Raw genomic sequence first — 22,625 nt, forward strand, 5'->3', positions numbered from 1 at the left:
AGCACTTGGGAGGCAGAGGTAGAAGGATCGCCGTGAGTTCAAGGCCACCCTGAGATTACATAGTACATTCCAGATCAGCCTGAGCTACAGTGAAACCCTATCTCGAAAAACCAAAATAATAATAATAATAATAGTAAGTAAATAAAAATAAAATAAAATAAAGTGAGAGCTGGAGAGATGGTTTAGTGGTTAAGGTGCTTGCCTGTGAAGCCTAAGGACCCAGGTTCAATTCCCCAGTACCCATGTAAGCCAGATACACAAGGTAGCATTTGCATCTGGATTTTGTTTGCAAGGCTAGAGGCCCTAGAACGCCCATTCTCATTATCTCTCTCATATAAATAAATAATATTTTTTTTAAAAAAAGAAACAGAATATCACATAATCTAAATTCCCAAAATTAGAAAAATTACAATAAAAGAAAATAGCATGAATTCACAACTTACAGTCTTAACATCATTCTCATGATGAAAGATATACTCAAACAAGGCCTGTGGAGAAAAACTAAATGTCAAAACACAATCAGTTTTATTTTAATAAAAGTACTTTCTCAATGTTATATTAAAACTCAAAGCTCACTTGAACACCCAGGGCTGGGGGATTAGAGAAGAGGTGATCATCATTTGTTATAATTGTCCATTGTAAAACTTTGCTATTTGCAGCTGACTTCTGTTTTTTATACTACAAAGTGGAAAGCTCAAAGATCTAAGCCATGTTTCCTTCATATTATACATGCTTCATTAGAGAGAGAGAAGTGAAAAGTTTATTTTACTCCTTAAAGACTATTAGGATTAGCAAAAGTTTTGGCCAGTTTTTATATTTCATATTATCACGATCATGACTTAACTATGGTACTGTGGAGTGGGAATCTGGACCTTCCTTGTGAATGACATGGAATGTGAGTATTCAGTCGTTTCCTGCTTAATGCTTAAAGCTATCTCCTTAGGTCTCTAACAGACAGCTACTCTGCCCAACTGTACAATGGAATCACAAAGGGGCCCCAGACCAGACCAATGCAATCAGAATCCAGGAGGCACAGAGGATATGAAGCCCCGCAGTGTACTTTTTAAAGCCCCTGGATGCAGCCCACTCATCTGGATTAACAAGCAGTTACTGATTACCTCTTGATGCTACTACCCTTTATACATACAACACTACTATTTTATATTTGCAGGCTAACACCTCTGGGAGATGTCAGGGTTATTAGTGGAGAAGACTTGGAGGCATAAAAGAGGAATCCTGGGTAGGAGGATGAGGCAGGAGGTTCACTAGGACAATCCCTGTTAGGGCTTCAGAGTGAGTTCCAGACCAGTCTAAGTAACTTATGAGATGGAAAGAAGGGAGGGAGGGAGAGAGGAAGGAAGGAAAAAGGAAGGGAGAGGCAGAGGGAGGGCTTGGGTTAGGCCCTGAATTTTATCCCTGGCATCAAAAAAGGAAATGAAAGGAAAGAAAGACAAGAGAAGAGAAAAAAGAGAAAAGAAAAAGAAAAAAGGAGGGCCAGGCATGGTGGTCCATGCCTTTAATCCTAGCACTAGGGAGGATTGCTGTGAGTTTGAGGACAGCCTGGGACTATACAGAGTGAGTTCATGTCAGCCTAGACTAGACTGAGATTCTTCCTGGGGTGGGGAGGGGGGGGGAGAAGAAATAGAAAGAGAGAAGGAAAGGGAAGGGAGGAAGACTTGAACATGGAAATGCACATCTGTAGTCTCAGCATTTGGGAGGCTAAAGCAGAGGGATCACGAGTTCAAGGCCAGCCTGGGCTAATGATACCTTGTCTCAAAAATCACACAAAACTCTGTAACAATCCTTCTATTCTCTTGCAAAGAAAACATTAAGATTACTATTTGTTGTTACCACTGCCTTAAGGATGTCACAACACCCAAGCAGTGTCAGAGCACCATCAGAGATGCCCTAAGCAATATGCCAATATCACACGGAAATCCTCATAAGTCCAGGCAAATTGGAGGTCAAAGAGAAAAACCTGGCAACATTCCTACAATTCACTAAAAAAGCACAGGAAATCTAGTTCAGGCTAAATCTAGCACATACACCAGATCTGTCTCCAATGCATCTTCATTGAATCAAGGGACATGCTTCCACTGGCTGCACTCCTTTGTTAAAAAATAAACAGCAGCTGAACTGACTGGCCAGCTAGTCCCCTCATGTAAATGTCCTAAAAGGGTTGGGGCCGGATATTTTACATGAGTTGTTGCTAATATTCCCTAAGGGAAAGGGAAATAAGCAAAGCTTTATAATTGTGCTAGTCTGATAAATAAAGACAAGTCCGCCTATCATAATGCTAATGACTTGTGTCTTACATTCTCCTCTGACAGTCAAGCACACAGTTCCTGCAGATGTTAGCTCAACACCCAGGTTAGGGTAAACCAATTTCCAGAAAACAAATGCTCCTGTCTTTGAATGATCCAAGCTTTCCTGCCAGCATTTCTTACTAACAGAGTCCTGGACACATCTCATTCTTCTTTCTTCCTCATTTTCTTTCTATCTTCCCCTCTCCTTCCTCTTTCCCTCCCTCACCTGTTCTCCCTCTGCCTCTAAACTTCTCTTTAATATAAAGGAATACTGTCTGAGCAATAAGAATTGCTAATATGGGGGCTGGAGAGATGGCTTAGCGGTTAAGCGCTTGCCTGTGAAGCCTAAGGACCCCAGTTCAAGGCTCGGTTCCCCAGGTCCCACGTTAGCCAGATGCACAAGGGGGCGCACGCGTCTGGAGTTCGTTTACAGAGGCTGGAAGCCCTGGCGCGCCCATTCTCTCTCTCTCCCTCTATCTGTCTTTCTCTCTGTGTCTGTCGCTCTCAATTAAATAAATAAAAAAATTAAAAAAAAAAAAAGAATTGCTAATATGGTAAGATTGATAGTTCCTGGCTTAAGTAATACTTATTGAGAGACCTAGGTAATTACTAATTAAGAATACATCATTTTATTGTTCTCTTGACAGTCCTTAAATCACACATGGACTGAAAATTGTCTTCTAAGTGTTTCTAAGAATTCAGTCCAAGCTGAATAATGAACACGCACATACAGATGATCTTATGCTTCATCCCACAAAGATGATCCTGCATACCTGCCTGTCTGGGGAAAATGATAGTAATTGCAATAATAACAACAGTATATGTAGTTTATTCCTGATTGACTTTACTTAATTCAAGACAAAGAATGTTTACATGTTATATTAATTATCTCCATTTCATTTTTATCAATATACTTCTGTTATTACTTCATAACTTAAAATCATTTAAAGCACATACCTTTGCCAATTTAGGTTTCTGGGAATATTTTATTAAATTCAGCCTAGATATGTTTATAAATGGTCCATCAGGACTTGTAAGCATGGAAGCCTATGAGGAAATTAAAATGATAGAATTAAAAAATCTGAAATCTTCTTTTGAAACATTGAGTCTAATATGCATAAAAAATGTAAAAGCTTTAAAAGCAGAAAAGAACCTTAAAATGTCCATATAATTCTTTACAGTGAAAACAGTGGAACATAAAGTTACCTGGGTATGTGAGAGTCTGGGAAAGCTAACAGAACTTACCGTCCCCATCCTAACAAATCTTCCAGAGGAGCTGGTGACAGGGCGGGCTGTGTAGGCAGTTCTAGGGGTTCTGATCGCCTGTTCCATGGTGCCTGGCCTTCCACTCTGTGTACTGGGCCTAAGGAAACCCGTAATGGGTCTTCCAGCTTGCGTGATTGGCCTGTAGTGACAATACAAACAGGGTCCATTAAGGAAAGAACCACCTATACTCTGGTGAATATGTAGTGGGAGAGGAGTAAGCAGAGAATGTACCTGACAGCCTGACTAGGCCCTCCCACCTGGTTAGTTCCTGGGAGTTTCAAAGATGTTCCAGGGCCTATGTGATAAGACATACGATTTATATTACATATATATTATTTGCTAATTTTTCCAAACAGCCAGTTACCTAATTTTGAAAATTTTGCATGCCTGGTGATGAAGACATTAATGGCAGGAAATGTGTTTGAGACTCACACTCAGAAAAAACCTATCACGTACTCATGCTATCACATTTACCCTCCACAAACCTGTAAAGTATTTGCTCATTTAACAAATGTTGACAGAAGTAAGTATATAACCTGCCAGCAGAGCTTGAATTCACATTCAAAATTAGCATATTTAAAGTGGAAACCAATGGTTCTATTTATAAATTCATGATATACTCATACAAATTTATCCAAGACATCTAGAATTTACATATTGTAGTTCTACAAGAGCATATGACCAGGGAAGAAAGGCATTTTCACAACAAATAAATGCCAGCAAAACTACCACACATCATGGTTGTCATCCAGTACCATCTGCAGAGTGATGCTGACATCATTCTGGGACAATCCCAACACCTGCCGGTAGCACAGTGCACCACCTCATCACCTCACGTCACGCATTAGCTCAGGTCATCTTTGATCATAAAATGGAGTGTTTTGCCCAGCATGGTGATGCGCACCTTTAATCCCAACACCCGGGAGGCAGAGGTACGAGGATCACCATGAATTTGAAGCCACCCTGAGACTACATAGTGAATTCCAGGTCAGACTAGGTTAGACTGAGACCCTACCTCAAAAAAACCAAAAAGGAGTATGACTACTTTTGTGAAAATCCTTTTAGAACATAGCCATCATATGGATGCTTCCTGGGTTTAGAACCCCAGATAAATGATCTTATATTACCTATATGCTTTGTATATAGAATTATGTGTGATTATATATACATATATACACATAATATATATTTACATACAGATGCTTGTTTGCTTGCTTTCAGGGCTGTACCATGTATCCCAGGCTAGCCTTAAGTTCACTAAGTAATCCATACTGGACTTGTGCTTGTAGAGATCCTCCTGTGTCTTAGAGTCCCAAAAGTTAGGATTACAAGTATGTGCCACCATGCCTCGCTTTATGTGTGTCAATATAAACAGCAGAAATATAGACAGATGATGATATATAGATAATAGATAGGTAGGTAGGTAGACAGATAGATGATAGATATATAGATGATTGATTGATTGATTGATAGGTAGGTAGGTAGGTAGGTAGATAGATAGATAGATAGATAGATAGATAGATAGATAGATAGATAGACAGACAGACAGACAGAGAGAAAGGACTAGAACACCTATATAATCATCCCAAAGTATGCCATTAACTTAACTGAAGATCCAGTACTCACGTGGAACTTGGGCAATTGCATTTTCATCTAGAACCATTTCTGCAATTCCTTCCTGATCTACATCAATTTCATCTATGTACACCATCTCTGTTAGTGCTCGGGCTTTTAAAATCCAAGCTGCCTAAAAACCATGGGAAAATGCAACAGATAATAAAAGAGCATTAGAAATATTAAATATCTTATAGAAGATAGCAACATTCTTATTATTGTTATTTTTTATTTTTATTAAGGTCATTTACCATTTAACACATTTTTTGTTAATACAAAGAGCTAAAATGAAAAGTCAAGGTTATTATTAACCAAGAAACAACCAACCTATCAATACCCCAGGAAATAAAAGTGTGGCAATTATCTCATACTCTTTAAACATCCCTTGTCATAGGGAAAGTTTTACTAGAACAATAATTTTTTTTTGAGCCTGGGTCTTACTGTGTAGCCCAGGCTGACCTGGAACTCACTCTGTAGCCCAGGCTGGCTTCAAACTCAACAACCTTCTGGCTTCAGCTTCCCAAGGGCTGAGATTAGACGTATGAACCACCACATCTGTCTTAGAATGATCATTTAAAGCACATTAACATAGCTAGCATCTCTCGTAATTTCTGCCTTCCCCCTCAGGATCAAGACCTCCACAAAGCCTTCGCCACTCAATTCATCCGCTCAGCACAGCCACCGTCTTGTCCTGCTCAGTCTTCACTTCACACTTCTGATCACATGCACTTACTCTCGTCTTGTCCTGCTCAGTCTTCACTTCACGCTTCTGATCACATGCACTTACTCTCATCTTGTCCTGCTCAGTCTTCACTTCACGCTTCTGATCACATGCACTTACTCTCATCTTGTCCTGCTCAGTCTTCACTTCACGCTTCTGATCACATGCACTTACTATCTTTTTGACAAGTACTACAGCTAGTTGGGCATGCGTCAGCTCTTCCAGAATGCAAGATTTTTTTTTAACCTTAATTCACTTCTGAATTTCCCATACCTTTGAGGTTTTTCGGGGGAAAGGGGTGGAGGTAGGGTCTCACTCTAGCCCAGGCTGATCTGGAATTCACTATGTAGTCTCAGGGTAGTCTTGAACTCACAGAAATCCTCCTACCTCTGCCTCCCAAGGGCTGGGATTAAAGGCATGTGCCACAATGGGCTCCATACCTTTAGTTTTTATATATAAAAGGTATTCAAGGGATGTTGGCTGAAGAGGTAAGATCAATTTCTCTTGATTCCAAATAACTACTCAATATGGGTAATTTTGTGATTTAGTTGAGAGAAAACCTGTTAAAGAGTAGGGGTAATTAAGGAATCTAACTGGGAAAAGATCCTCTTTGCTTCAGCGGAAGACAATCACAGTAAAGGTGTACACACATAACTTCTTTGTCAAACACATGAAGCCACTTTACCGGAAATTCTTTTTAACCTTTCTGCTTCGCTGCAGAATAAAAGACGAGACCTATGAAACCCAACACCCATGCGTGACTTTGGAGGAAAACAACACAATTCCTGACACAGCAGCATGGACTTGGGGTCCACTGGGAACAGAAGCAGGGGCGTTTTGGAGGGACTAGGGTTCAGTACACCAGGGGTCTCTTGTAAAGCAGGCTGAGTGAAAACACAGGGGCTGAGACAGAGACAGTCAGAGCCATAGGAGCCCCCACATACACTCAGCCAGTCTGTTTCTGGAACATCTCCTACTCACACAGTGTCAGACTAGGTTCTGGGCAGGAGTCACATGATTAAAGCATGGATCCTAACATTCCTAAACACATCACGTGGTAAGCAACAAAGCAAAGCAGCGTGGGATAGGGACTGAGAGAACAGTTTCTACAGAAATTAGTCAATGAAAGCAAGGTGCGGTGGGGATCCCAGCACTCAGAAGGAAGAGGATCGCTGTGAATTCGAGACCAGCCTGATCTGCATTTGGAGTTCCAGGCCAGCCAGGGCTCCACAGTGAGACTGCATCAAAATGAAACACAGCGATGCAAAGCAAAATGGAGCAAGTAGAGGAGGGAGGGAGGGGAGAGAGAGGGGAGAGAAGACGGGAAGAAAAGAAAGAGGAAAGGAAGGACAGAGGGAAGGGAAGGGGTGGAAAGAGAAAAAAATCAGTAAGCAGATATCCTAAAGCAACCGAAATGCACGTGTGAACTTTTTAATGAGACAATTAAAGTCTCTTGCTTTCATTTTAATGGGAATCCAAAAAGGCTACCTTGCCAGGCGTGGTGGCGCACGCCTTTAATCCCAACACTCAGGAGGCAGAGGTAGGAGGATTGCTGTGAGTTTGAGGCCACCCTGAGACTCCATAATGAATTCCAGGTCAGCCTGGGCTAGAGTGAGACCCTACCTCATAAAACCAAAAAAAAAAAAAAGAAAGAAAGAAAAAAGGCTACCTTATGGAGCTGGGGAGATGGCGCAGTGGTTAGAAGCACTTGCCATGTGTGCATGAGGGCTTGAGAGGACCTGGACTGCCCTGAGCTCAATCCCCAGCACCCACGTAAGCAGCTCGACGTGGCCACGCACAGCTGCAGCCCCAGCCCTGTGGGGACAGGAGAATCGCCGTGGCTCGCTGGTCAGTCTAACCAAAAACAGCAACCCTGGGTTCAGTAAGAAATGCTATCTCAAGGAAACACACAAATGAGCTATAGGGGAGGCCACCTGAAGTCCTCTGTTCTCCACATGTGTGTGCAAAGAATACGCACATCTGCACATTTGCATGCATACCCTAGACAGACACACACACACACAAAGAGCTGCCTTAGATGTTTGGCTTCTTGGCTGGTTTACTGGATTCTTATCAGGTAACTTAGAACAAAATATCTCATGTATTATATGTAAACTGAATATAAATGAGTGAATAGAATAGGAACGCAAAAGATCTAATTTATTCATAAAAACAAAAACAATCAATTTCAACCAGAATGTTTTTAACTGTGGGAACCACTAGAAATAAAGAAACAAAATGAAGTTCTGCTCATAAAAGGTCAGGAAAGCTGCCAGAATGATTCAGCTTCTCCCAGGAGCCAGAGAAGTCGCCCATGGCTTGGACTAATGGTTGGCTTCTGCTTCAAAGATGGAAATAAGGAATCCTGACCTAGGATGGATGATGGATGGATGGATGGATGATGGATGGATGGATGGATGGTGGGTGGGTGGATGGGTGGATGGATGGATGGATGGATGGTGGATGGGTGGGTGGGTGGGTGGGTGGATGGATGGATGGATGGATGGATGGATGATAGATAGATAGGTCACTGTCCTGCAAGTCCCTTGCTCAGGACTCTGGCAGCCTGGAAGAACTGTGGTGCTTTGTTTTGTTTTGTGTAACGAGGAGAGCATGACATCATGACATCAGCTCTGCTGGTTCCGTATACCTGCTGTAGGTCATGTCCTGTACAAAGAAGAATAAATCACACTTCTAGTTCTGGATGGAAAAAATTTCAGAGACAGTATCACCATAAAATGACGATGATAGACAGATAGATGGCAGACAGGCTGACACTGGAGGAGACAGGAAGGGCACCAGCCTCCTGGAGGAAGAATTAAGAGTAACAGAGGGGGCTGGAGAGATGACTTAGCAGTTAAGGCGCCTACCTGCAAAGCCAAAAAAACCCAGGTTCGATTCCCCAGGACCCATATAAGCCAGATGCACAAGGTGGCACATGCATCTGGAGTTTGTTTGCAGTGGCTAAAGGACCTGGCATGCCCAATCTCTCACTGTCTCTCTGTCTGAACCCCCTCAAGAAAATAAATACAAATTTTAAAATATTTTAAATAAATCAGAGTAACATAGTGAGGTACTGTGGCCAGACAAAGCAGCTAAAGAGGCAAAGGCAAGCTGCAGAGCTGCAGAGCTGAAAGAACACGCTGACATGGATGCGAGTCAGAGAACTAAGCAGCAGAGAGAAGCAGAGGCCGAATGGCTGGTCCTGTGTGCCACAGGGAGGTTTAGGGATTTGTAGCCTGACAATGAGGAGCTAATGAAACTTGAAGACTGGATTTGGAGTTTCAGTTAAATCAACTTCTTTCCCCCCTCCCACTCCCCACCTTTGTTTTTGAAAACAGGGTCAGTCCAAGCTGACCTGACTCTAGACCCTCCTGCGGTAGCCTCACAGGAGTGTACTGCCACGCTCGGCTTAAATCAACTCTTTAAAAGCCAAGATTTTATCATCATGCACAGTTTATATAGTCGTCATTGCATGTATGCATGTTCGTGTGTGTGTGTGTGTGTGTGTGTGTGCGCATGCACGTGGAGGCCACAGGACAACCTGGGTTGGGTGTCATTCCTCAGTAATGCTGTCCATTTACTTTTGGGGCAGGATCTCTCATTGGTCCGGAGCTTGCCAAGCAGGCTAGACTGGCTGTCCAATGGGCTCCAGGGATCCTCCTGTTGCTGCCCTCCCGGTGCTGACATACAGGAGCATGCCACCATGCCTGGCATTTTATGTGCGCCTTTGGGTCTTCATGCTTGCAAGGCAACCACCTTACTGAGTAAGCTACCTCTGCAGCTCTATTTTTTGAAGTCTACAGGAATTCACTTTTTCTACAAAAATAGCTTCAATTTTTAAGAAATAGGAACAATGGAGCTGGAGAGATAGCTTAGCAGTTGAGGCACTTGCCTGAAAAGCCTAAGGACCCAGGTTCGATTCTCCAGGTCCCACAAAGCTAGATGCACATGGTGGAGCATATATCTGGAATCCATGTGCAGTGGCTAGAGGCCCTGGTGTGTCCATTCTCTCTCTCTATCTCTCTCTGTCTCTAATAAATAAATCAGAAAAAAAGAAAAATTTAAAAAGAAAAAAGGAACAATGGTGTGATATTTGAATATTAAAAGACATATAAATCCAGGCATGGTGGTGCACTCCTTTAATCCCAGCACTTGGGAGGCACAGGTAGGAGGATTACCATGAGTTTGAGGCCACCCTGTGACTACATAGTGAATTTCAGGTCAGCCTGAGCTAGAGTGAGACCCTACAAAAAACAACAACAAAATCTGTAATAAACATTCAATTTAAAGTTTCATCAGTGTTTTAGAAAAGTTAATCTTCCTGATTTTTCTTATAATCCTAACCAAAAAATGACCTTGAAAAATCACATATCACTGCTTGATTAAACATCATACTATAGTCAAAGAACTTTCTCTGGTTCTTGTGAACAGTTCTTGAGATTTGTTTGTTTGTTTGTTTGTTTTTTGGTTTTTGAGGTAGGGTCTCACTCTGGCCCAGGCTGACCTGGAATTCAGTATGGAGTCTCAGGGTGGCCTCGAACTCACGGCAATCCTCCTACCTCTGCCTCCCGAGTGCTGGGGTTAAAGGTGTGCGCCACCATGCCTGGCTAGTTCTTGAATTTGAATGAAAACAGCAGATGGGCCTTTAGCTTTAAAACAAATTTTTTGAGTAAAAAGCCAAGTATGTTTCCAATCCTAAAATCTGCATGTTAAAAGGAGAAGCATAATCAACAGCCGTCTCCAACTTCCCCATGAATCCGAATAAAGCTACAAATTGTTTTACCTGATGCGTTTACCTTAGCAAACTGTAGGGTCACATAGTTTTAAAATATCACAGTTGCAGGGCCAGGTAAAGTGCTGCCATGCAAGTCTGAGGGCCCAAGTTCAGATCTCCAGGGTCCACATGAAAGGCAGAGCAGGGTAGCATGCACCTTTAATTCCAGGGCTGGGGAGGCAGAGACAGAAGAGCCGTGGGGCTCCACAGCTAGATCACCTAGCCACATCCGTGAGCTCTAGATTCAGCAAGACCCTCTCTCGGAGAAGAAAGTGAAGAGGCTCTGAGGAAGACCTCTGGCCTCCACACACATGTGCGCACACAGGCACACATGCATGGATACATTCATGCACACCACACACACAAACACATACACACAAAGTTGCTTATGTAGCTGTATTTGAGTGCTTGTGTATTTGGAAATACTATAAAATCAACAAAGAGATGCTTAGGAACTTTTTAAAAGGGAAAGCCAAAGTCTCCCCAGTAGGAATGACTAATCACCAAATCAAAATTACGATCCTCTGTATCTGTAAACATGACCCATGTCATTTACCACTGAGTTAGTCTTTGGGCCTTTACTCAAGGCATGCATTTGCCAGCTAACATCAGATAAATATAGAGTTAATTGTTTTGCCTTTTATGAAGTTAATTTTAGTTATGAAAATAAAAACATCAAGAGGTAAAACTCCAACTGGCTGATTAAAACTTATTTCAATTGCTCTATTCCTTTTAATAAAGAATGCAAGTCCCATAGTTTAAGGCATGCAAGAAACAATATTGATAGATTATTATTAGAATAAGCCTACCAAAAGACTAGTTTGTCTGACATGATTTAGACATCATAAAAACAGGTGCTGATATCTGACATTCGACCTACTCTATGAAAATGAAAATTCAGGTATGCTGTATTGCAAATTCCTTCAAATTGAAATATTCCCTTCTGGAGGGAGCTGAGAGTCAAGAGGTCAGTAAGTCTGGGAGAACTAAAACTTAAAAGGTCATATGATCACTCCCCAAAGTTAAAGGAACAGTTAACAACTGCTTAGGGGAAGACGCCCCCAACCAGTTAACAGCTGTCCATGCTGGGGTGGGCTCTTCAGTGCTGCGGCTGCCTTTGAGTCATCCTTGCTCCTGTAAGCTCCCCTCACCCTGCTCTCTAAGTAACCCCAGTAAACTCAATGGTTCACCAAAACTAGTTTTGGTGTAATTGTACTTTGGTCTGTCACCTGAGCCCTATCTGGAGTGAAGAGATGTGTGTTTATATCTCCCCAAGGAAAAATGTTCCCCAAGGTAAGGCACAACATACTAAGCTATTATCATACAACCTTGTTAGAGTGAAATGTTTCCAAATGTTCAAGTGGTGAAGGCTTGGTCTCCAACTGGGGTGCTATTGAGAGATGCCTGGATTATGAGAGTGCTAACCTTGACAAATATTCTACCACTGATTTCGCAGCTGGTTTGGACTAGTAAGAGGTGGGGTCTCGTGGGAAGACGTGGGATGCGAGGGGTATGTCTTTGAAGCGTAGCACTTGTTCCCAGACCCCTTCACTCTCTCTGCTTCCTGACCGCTGTGAGGTGAGCAGCTTCTCCCACACCGCCACTCTGCCTTGCTTCTGCCTTGCCACAGGCCCAAAGCAACAGAGCCCATCTGCCCACCATGGCCTACAAACTGACGCTATGAGTCAAAAGAAGCCTTTTCTGGGCTGGAGAGATGGCTTAGCGGTTAAGCGCTTGCCTGTGAAGTCTAAGGACCCCGGTTCAAGGCTCAATTCCCCAGGTCCCACGTTAGCCAGATGCACAAGGGGGCGCACGCGTCTGGAGTTCGTTTGCAGAGGCTGGAAGCCCTGGCGCGCCCATTCTCTCTCTCTCCCTCTATCTGTCTTTCTCTCTGTGTCTGTCGCTCTCAAATAAATAAATAAATAAATAAATAAATAAATAAATAAATAAATAAAAAAGAAGCCGTTTCTCCTTCAACTTGTTTTCTCGGGTGTTTTGTCAGAGCAACAAAAAGCTAACATAAGCTTTTCCACTTGTAAACAATATTAAACCTAAAAAAAAGTGAAAAATTAGGTCAAACAAATTCATCCAACCTTGTTCCCTTTTAGATCATTATCAGAGGATAATTAAGTCTACAGAAACAGAATTAGAAAGCAATACTAAATATAGGGCTTCAAGACACCTCTGTGCTACTTAGAAACTTTTAAATGCCACTTACAGCTTTCCAACTACACCTACAATGCAAATCACTGATATTTTGATTTAACTCTACTCTGCATCTTCCATATTTCTAAGACCTCTATTTACTAACTTAGAAATAAGTTGCATTCGTTATTTAGAACCTTATTATTATATATTATTATATACACAATGTAAATTTCCCCACCCATCATTCGTAAATGAAGACTGTGAAAATTAAAAGGCAAATGCCAACCTTCACAAAATGCCGTCATGACTATAGTGTTGTTTAATGCATGGGCCTCCCTAAGAATAACTGCTTTCCATTGAAAAGTTTGATCAGCATTCCCAAGAACTTTCATGAGGCTCAAAGCACGTATTTATCTACAAAACACTGTTAACATTCTAGCTCACTCGGCAGAGCAAACTTCTAGCAACTTCTCTGATTTGCGATTCTCTATGATGCACCAAAAACCCTACTGGGCTACAAGCTTCCCCAGCCTGGTGCTCCTCCCAAGCAGACCTCCTCTCTCCCATGGTTTGCTCCTCATTCTCCTGTTCCTTACTCAGTTGGCGGGTCTCTCTGACTAACTGCCATCTCAACAGGCAGTCTGATCAATCTCCCTCCCTCCCTCCCTCCCTTCCTTCATTGTGACAGGCTCCTCCATTTTAGAGTTGCCAGGTCAGCCAGAACCAACAGGGTGGGAAGACTCCATGAGGTCTACTGCCCAACAGAAGGGTACAATCTACAATCACCTGCTGACGGCCTGGCTCCCTTCCTGAATCTATGCCCTTTTTTCTCTTTGCCTCATTATTTTTCTCATAGTTATAGTCAATACCAGCCATTTCTGTACAAGCCTCAAGCCTTAATAAGTAGAGAACATTGGTTTCATAAGGCTATTCATACACATAAAAGCACTAGAGATGTAACACTTTATTTTTATCAGAAGGAACACACCATCAGGTGGCTACAGCTAATTTTCTAACACTATAAGCAGAACCACAGCACATTTTCTAATATCTAGTAACAGGTGAGCACTATAACTAAAGGATTCTCTCTAAACTAAAGGCCACAGCTGAACTTTACCTGAGACACTGGCAAGTCAGCAGCTGGCTCCTGGCAGCATTAAGAAGGTAGTAGACATTTTTAAGATCGCAAAAGCCCAAATCCTCAGCTGGGGAGATGGCTGAGTGTCTAAAGAGCTTGCCGCTCAAGCTTGACTACCCACGTTAGTATCCCCAGACTCCACGTGAAGCCTGGAAGCCTGGCAGTCTTCTATAATCCCAGCATGCTGGTGGCAGAATGGGAGGTGGAGACAGGAGGATTTCCTGGAAGCTCCCAAACAAGCTTACTGGACAATGAAGCAACTACAATAACAAGAGACGCAGCCTCCAACAAGGCAGAAGGAGAACTGATAGCTGAAAGTTGCCCTCTGCCCTCCACACGTGCAGCATAGCACATATGCACGCCTGCACTCACACACAAACATGCATACACATGTGTCATACACACACAGGAACACACATCAAAAATGAAACATAATTTTAAAAAATCCAAAGTCCTAATGACTAAACAAGCATTTGTAGGTGAACACTGATTCAATAAAAATCCAAATATTGGGAGCTGGTTTTGATTCCTCTGTACCTACGTAAAGATGCACAAGGTGGCACATGCATCTGGAGTCTATAGAGGCCCTGGCATGCCCACTCATTCATTCCCACCCCCACCCCCCCCACACACACACACATATAAATAAATAAAATATTTTTAAGTAAAAACTAAATAATAATAAATTAAGTCTAGGAGCTCTATAAGACAGGAACATTATAGAATTGGGGAAGAAACTTATAACAGGCAACCACAGACCATGAAAAGGAACAGCAAACAGCTAAGGGGACAGAAGCCTAACCCAAGCAGAACTCTATGCTTGTTTTCTTCTAACAGCAGAGAGATTCCTCCAGTGGCCCAGACTGAAGCCATCAGTTCCCTTCACAGGATTCTGCTCACTGATGAAGGGCCTTGTGATGTCTCTGTCTTCTTCTGCCCCTGGGAATACACTTGTGACTGGAAGTGAGGAGCAGGTAGGAAAATAACGGGAAGATCAGAGAAGAACATGAGGTCTAGGATGTGGGGAGGCATACAAACAAGTAAGGGGTGATATGCATGAAAAGAAAGTACATTCACTCTGCAGCCAGCTCCTGCATTTCTGGCCCTAACTAGATGCTGGAGACATTCTAAGGGAATACACAGAATTAAATAAACTACAATATAGTGTGTTAACTGCTATATTCATGTTATGGGCAAATTATAAATAGCTTAGGTGAAGGGGAAAAGAGCAGAAAACACAGAAGATATAAAAAGAAGCAGAAAAAAAGGGAGATTATTTTGGGAGTGATCAAATGATAATGATTTATTAACTGTTTTCAACATCATTTCACCATCCATGTGTTGGGCATTTTCCTCTCCAGGTTACCAGCAACCTTTTCAGAAAACCTTTTCAGATGGCAGGGTTGAAAAATGTTAGGATGAAAATGGAGTTGCTTATATCAGGATGCAGTTAAAAAATATATACTAGAGAAAGCTCAGAGGTTGCAAAGGTGGGGCATTCCACGAACATGCGCTCACAGCTGTACCACGACTGCAAACGTGAGCCAAGGCCACCAGGATCTCACACAGAAAATGTTTCTGAGGATTCCTACCCCCAAACTGTCCATTCAGCCTTGAACTGCTACCACTTTTGTTACTGATGCTTGAATACCCTCATTATTAATCCTCTGACCAAGGATTACTGTTTTAAAATAACTTATGTAATCCTACTCATTTTGCCTTTTCCCTATACCTTTGCGATGCCCATGGTTTCAGTAGCACATGTGTTCTGCACTGCAAAATAAACCTTCAGCTTATTCTCACATAAATGCCATTGTACCTTAAGGTGAATTGTTTGTACTAGCCATAGAGACAATAAAAGCTAACATTTTCTGTCTTTATTCATATGCTAATGAAAACCTTCATGCAACCCTGTGACACACAGGTACTACCATCTGTTATGCTTAAGAAAAATGCTAAGCTGTCTCTCCAGTCCCCAAGAAACACTACTGACTATAGACTTTAAAGTGTCCAAAAAAAGTTGGCAGTCCAGTATTGATTTTAATATCATTTAATTTTAAAAAATTATCTCACCAGTCATAAGAAATAAGAAAGTGTAAACAAAATTATGAATACTGAGGTTGTATGATATGGGAGGAAGTATACACAGCAAGATATTCTAATAATCCACCATACAGAGTTAGACATCCATAACTAGTGTGAAAATCTTCCAAAGCGCCTGCCTGTTGATCAGTGGAGGGAGGATAAGGATGTTCACTTGTACAATCACTTCACTATGAACATTTTAAAAGTCTCAAGTTAAAAAAAAAAAAAGATGAAGAAAGAAAACTCTGAGGTCAAGGTATGGCGGTTGCATTTGAACCTAGACTGCCTAGGTCAAGGGCACGCATTATGCTGTGCATTTGAGATGATAGCAAGGAAGGAGAACAGACCACCACAGGAGATGGGGCCACCAAGGGCAGGCGTGGATCACCGGAAGTCCATGAGATGCACAACTAAGAAGAAATGAACCAGGATATTTTTGTGTTTGTTTTTGTTTTTGTTTTTGTTTTATGAGGTAAGGTCTCACTCTAGCTCAGGCTGACCTGGAATTCACTATATAGTCTCAGGGTGGCCTTGAACTCATGGTGATCCTCCTACCTCTGCCTCCCAAGTACTGGGATTAAAGGTGTGCGCCCCCACCATGCCCAGCTTCCCAGGATGTTTTAAATTGGAGCCAGGACCACACTTCTGTTTTAATCACTGCAGCCTTCATTTTGAGTCTCTCTCAATGATAGTTATTTTGGGATTTAAATTGACCCATCCATATAGAAAACTACAAATTAGGTTCACTTAGTCTAGCAAGTCATTTGTCTGGCTCAGCACAGAGGACTGTAGAGCACCAGACTTAGAAATTCGAAGGCCAAGACACCCAGACTCTACCCTGAGGGAGCCACAGGTGTGTGATCTTGAACAGAAAGTCCTAGAGCCCTCATTTTCTTCTCAGGTTAAAGCAGTAATACTCCTTTCTAGGACACTTTTAAGACCAATAATAAAACCTTGCCCTTTTCTGAGTTCTTTCACATATTCTATCATACTTGCTGAATTACAAGGTTAACAGGCAAAACCATTGGTCCATCTATTGGTCCACTGACTCCAGGTTAGGAGAAATAAGATAAACTGACCCTCTGAGTCTTCACAGCAGATAGAAGCAGGGCAAGAAGAGCGCGCTGCCTGGAGCCGGAGAAGCGCATCGATGTCAGCACTCATCGCAGGACCAGCAGGCTCATCCAGGGGCGGGTTGGGCTCATCCTGGGATGGGCAGTGCTCATCCCGGGACAAGCTGTGCTCATCAGCACCAATGTCAAGGGCAACACTTGACCTTCCTCCCTCCCTGGGGTGGAGCTTTCTCTTAGGCTGTTGTTCTTGCTTCAGGGAGTTAAATCTCCAGATATTTCTCACTAAAACTTCCTAATTACCATCAATACTTACTCTGGCTAATGAGTCTACCCAACTCTAAACTCTATTCCGATTTTAGTAATAACAGACAGAAATGAAATGGATAGGTTTCAGAAGATTAGCGAAATAATTGACCAAGCAGCCAAGTGGGAATGCAAGCTGTCTAATTCGTAAGGAATAAAAATTCATACAATACACTTCCTATAGAATCACAGGATTAAGTCTGGCTAAAGTCCCCAGGGCCGCAAGCCACCAGTTCACCTCACAGACTTCTGTGCACTGAGCAAGGACCTTGTGATAGCTCTGTCTTCATCTGCCCCTGAGAATATACTTGTGCCTGGAAAAGTAAAGAGCAGGTAGGAAAATAATGAGAAGATCAGAGAAGAAACTGAGGCCTAGGATGTGGGGAGGTATACAAACAAGTAAGGGTGGTATAGACAGAAAGAAATTAGGAAATTTATAGAAAAGTGGTTTTGGCTTGGACCATCAAATTGGTGCTTCAACTCCTAACATATAGTTCATTGGGGGAAACTTGCTTCATATCTTTCATCTAAGCCAGTGGATTTCAGCCCTCAAATCATTTACAGTAATAACCTCTCCTCTCTGAACCCCTCTCATTTTAAGTACAGAGATAGAGGACAGCAAAGGAGAAAGTGAAGTTGAAAAGCCTCTACCCTCTGCCTAAAATACAGCTAATGCTCCCACCCTCATAATCACTGATTGTTTTACAAATTATTTTTATTATTTTTGCATGTGTGTATGCATGTAGGCAGGGGCATGTAGAGGCCAGAGGTCAATGTTGGGCCACACCTAGCTTTGACATAGGCACTGGGGAGGCAAACTCAGGTCCTCATGTGTACTGGGGAAGAATTTTCCTGACTAAGCCACCTCAGAATCACTAATTTAAATAATGTGAACATTACCAGAAACCTACCCCAATGGTCAAAGCATGCTGTGGTTGTTTGTTTTTTATCCCCATTGCCTGCAAAACCTTTGTGTTGTGTAAACTGTTTAATTACAATGGAGCTAAAAAATCAGAAGTGGTTCTAAAGCCAAGGATCTGACATATGGAACACAAAGAACAGTAATCAGATTAAGCAGCTAATCGGGATGTTGGACGTGAGCTGGGGAAGCACACATGCCCTCTAGGTCATACTGCGGTGAGGGGACGGCTAGCGTTTCCTTTCATTCTAAGAAATTTTCCCCACCATTCAGTCACAATTTTGAAAAAAACAATATGCTCCAACTTCATTTTCTTACTATAGTTTTTATCAAAAGAAGGGAAGTTGTGATAAATTAACTTGCTATCCTTTTGTTATTCTTAACAGATCCAAATTTTTAATACCTTCCAAGCTTAGGGACCCTGCTCTCTGTCTCATACTGTGTCTGGGGAAAGAATTCATAAACTGTGTTCATCAAGAGCCCTTCCCCATTATTAACAGCATAATGTTATGTTTGTTCTACCCTTAATCCTTCTGACAGCCATACAACACTGGAAATACGCTATTCCTAGTATATGCCTGACTATTCTGACTTTGGCAAGAACTAAAAATAAATAAAATCCAATGTCCTAGTAGAAAATGCAAGGCACTAATCAAAGCTCTCCCATGACACTACACTAAAATGATGTCCCTTAAAGGAAAAATAAAACCAGATTAAGTGGGTGAGGTTCAGTAGTACGGTACTTGCCTGACAAGCACAAAGCTGTGGGTTCAATCCCCAGCACACACACATTCTCTCTCTCTCTCTCTCTCTCTCTCTCTCTCTCTCTCTCTCTGTGTGTGTGTGTATGTGTGTGTGTGTGTGTGTGTGTGTGTGTAAGACACAGAGAGACTGAGATATGACAGAGGTAATAAATTTACAGGTGGGCTTCATCCAATAGGCCTTCTATCGAAACCAAAGTATTATCTTTTGGTGCTCTTTTTCTCAGCTTATGAAAGATTAGCAAATAACGAATTGCTTTAGAGAGTTTCTCAACACCTGAAAGAAAAATTAGTAAAACCATGTGAAAAAATACCAATATTAGAAACAAGAGCCAGGGCCAGGGAGGTGGTGGAATGTTTTCCTTGCAAGCATAAGGACATGAGTTTGATCCCCAGTATCCACATAAATACCAGGTATGGTGGTTCACACCTGTTTTCCCAGCAAACATAGAAGGCCTCCTGGAGCTCACTGTCTAATTTTTTCAGAGGGAAACCTTGTCTCAAAAAGGAGTTGACAGCATACCTAAGAATGGTACCTCAAGTTGTCCTCTGACCTCCTCACGTGCACCATACACATATGGACAGACGTCCTCACACACACACCTGCACAAATGCACATGCACAAAACAAAAGAGCCCTCAGCTGTGTCAGAGGAGGAGAGGCTGGAGCAAAACCCATGTGGCTCAAAGGAGTATGTCCCTTTCTTTGCTCCTCTGTCCACCACTGCTTCAAAGGAATTCATTCACAGTGCAAGTTTGGTGGCCCAAGAATGGCAATTCAAATACTGTAAAGGGCGCTAAGATACAGAGGGTCCAGAAATGCTCGGGAGAAGAGAAAAACACGCACTACACTGCCACCCGCAGCTGCCTGCAGAGCCGAGGACATCCGTGCTTGCCTGCCTCATCGCATTTCCGTCGGCTTTTCTGCTTGCTCTGTTTGCTTTTGGAGATCGAGTCTCATTCGGTAGCCCAGGCCGGCCTGGTCTCAGATTCATAATCCTCCTGCCTCCACTTCCCAACTGCCAGTGTTATAAACCCAGGTCTGGCTCTTGATAACTTTTCTTTCTTTTTTTTTTAATGTGTGTATATGCACGCATGGTCATGTGGGGGTACATATATAGGTGCACGTGCATGCACATATGTGTATATATGCATGTGGAGGCCAGAGGACAACCTGGATGTCATTACTCAAGAATATTGTCCACCAGGCAATCACCTGTCTCTGCCTTCCTGGATGTGCCACCTACAGATGTGCCACCATACCAGCATGTCTACATGGACTCTGGGAATTGAACCAGTTCCTCATGCTTATAAGGCAAGCACTTTACCAAATGAGCTATCTCCCCAGACCCTCCTGCTAATTTCTCATAGATGGTAAATCTTACCATTTAACTTCCTCCACTGAAACAATGAACACACATTTAGAAATACCTCATGCACGTGCACATGTGTGCACCCATGCACACAAATGCAGAGGCCAGAGCTGAACAATGGGTGTCCTCTGCTCTTCACTCAGGAGACAGGAGGAATGCCATGAGTTGGAGGCCACTCTGAGACTACAGAGTGAATTCCAGGTCAGCCTGGGCTAGAGCAAGACCCTACCTTGAAAAAATAAAAAAATAAAGCCAGGTGTAATGGTGCACATCTTTAATCCCAGCACTTGGGAGGCAGAGGTAGGAGGATCGCTGTGAGTTCAAGGCCAACCTGAAACTACACATTGAATTCCAGGTCAGCCTGAGCTAGAGTGAGACCCTACCTCAAAAAAAAAAAAAAAAAAAAAACAGCTGGGCATGGTAGCACACGCCTTTAATCCCAGCACTTGGGAGGCAGAGGTAGGAGGATTGCCATGAGTTCGAGGCCACCCTGAGACTCCATAGTGAATTCTAGGTCAGCCTGGGCTAGAGTGAGGCCCTACCTTATTAAAACAAAAATCACACTTAAGTTTAAGACAATAAGTCTTAGCCTCCCAAGAGGGCCAGTAGTAAGGCATAATGAGAGCTATACAAGAGACCACATTAGAAGGACCCAAGTTCGCTGGGCATGGTGGTACATGCCTTTAATTCCAACACTCGGGAGGCAGAGGTAAGAGGATGGCAGTGAGTTCGAGGCCATTCTGAGACTACATAGTGAATTCCAGGTCAGCCTGAGCTAGAGTGAGAGCCTACTTCAAAATACCGAGGAAAAAAAGAAAAGGACCCAAATTCTTACTTTGCTGGGCTCTTTAAGAGATTTTAAACAAGGTACTTAATTTTTGTTTTCCTAGACAAAGGAGTTAAGATCACTTCAAACATCCCTCTTAACCCTAATAAAAACACTGTTCTTCTGCCTATTAGTTTTCCAAAGTGGTAACTTTACAAGATATGACAAGAAGGAAGCTTGGCCTCCTGTCCCCTACCAAGGGTCAAATAAGTTTCAGAACTTATCTGGCTTAATCAAAATTAAATTCTTTCCCTTGAGATTTCCCGAAGCCTTTAATCCAAGTACACAGATACGTCAAAAACTTTTAAACACTTAGCCAAGACCTTGGGGTGGAATGGGGTAGGGTATCACAATAGATGAGAAAATAGAAAACATACTGGGAAAAGTTCAAAAGTCATTTTGAAAAAAACCAAAGTGGGGTCATGGTTCGCTGGCAGCAGAGTGGGCTTGTGAGCTATATAGCTTTGGATAATTCACTTCACTTTGTGCTTTCTGTCCTCAACCACTAAAATTCCTAAAGTAAATAAGGATTCAATGAAATATCACGACAAAAACCCTCTGAAGCAGGTCCATTAGTCTTATTTTTGTTAACAACTTTTCAGGGTTATTGTAAGCACTAGAAAATTATATAGTGTACAGAATTTATGCTTGCAAGCAGTAAGCACTCAATAAAAGGTCATTGAAATGAATCAAAGTCCTGACTACAAAGCTAATATAAAATCTCAATTCATAGTGCTGAATATCACTTGGGCACCAAGAGTATAGAGCCTTACCCATTAATAAGAAACCTTTTCTGACAGTATCTCCCCATAACAAGGAATACATTTGACTTTGCACTTCGGCAGAAAATAAAAAAGAATCTGTGGTCAAATAAGTTTCAAAACTATGAATAGAAACCAGGTAAAATTAGGTTTATTTTCTTCAGAACTATTGACAGCCTTTAGTGTTCACTGTGGATCTCTAAAAAGGGAATATACACCTCCCAAATGCATTTAATGAGGAAATGTTTTTTCATGAGCTGCTCTTGGGATCAGTGTTCTGTGGAAACTACCCTAATTCAATGGAAAAAGAAAATAGTATGTAAAGTTTCTGCAAACCATGGTGCCTAACACAATGTCTGGTGCACTAAACATTCTAAACAAATTTCCATCATAACAAAGATAAAGAATTCAATAGTGTCTGTTTCCACATCTTGAATCTTGGGGGGGAAATGAGGAGCATTTATAGGCTTACAGATCACTTCTACTACCTCTCTTCATCAATCTGCAAAGAAATATTCTTGGAAAAAATGTTTATCTACATAAATTTGGTGAACT

The 22,625-nt window shown here is 42.1% G+C and overlaps 1 protein-coding gene across 2 annotated transcripts in view; it reads right to left on the reverse strand.

The window, feature by feature from the left end:
- The window catches only part of Ttc8 (tetratricopeptide repeat domain 8), a 59,811-nt gene that overhangs the window by 33,801 nt on the left and 3,385 nt on the right, over positions 1–22,625 (reverse strand). Inside the window, exons 2-6 of one of the 2 annotated variants that reach the window (XM_045154363.1) lie at positions 5,199–5,319; positions 3,804–3,867; positions 3,552–3,711; positions 3,264–3,353; positions 444–488 (exon numbers count right to left, since the gene is read on the reverse strand). The exons of the other annotated variant lie outside the window; for it this stretch is intronic. Of the exons in view, the coding sequence (XP_045010298.1) occupies positions 444–488; positions 3,264–3,353; positions 3,552–3,711; positions 3,804–3,867; positions 5,199–5,319 (480 nt within the window). The remainder of the gene's footprint in view (positions 1–443; positions 489–3,263; positions 3,354–3,551; positions 3,712–3,803; positions 3,868–5,198; positions 5,320–22,625) is intronic. 2 annotated transcript variants of the gene reach the window in all.

Source organism: Jaculus jaculus, chromosome 7 (genome assembly GCF_020740685.1).
Source record: "Jaculus jaculus isolate mJacJac1 chromosome 7, mJacJac1.mat.Y.cur, whole genome shotgun sequence".
NCBI classification, from domain to species: domain Eukaryota; kingdom Metazoa; phylum Chordata; class Mammalia; order Rodentia; family Dipodidae; genus Jaculus; species Jaculus jaculus.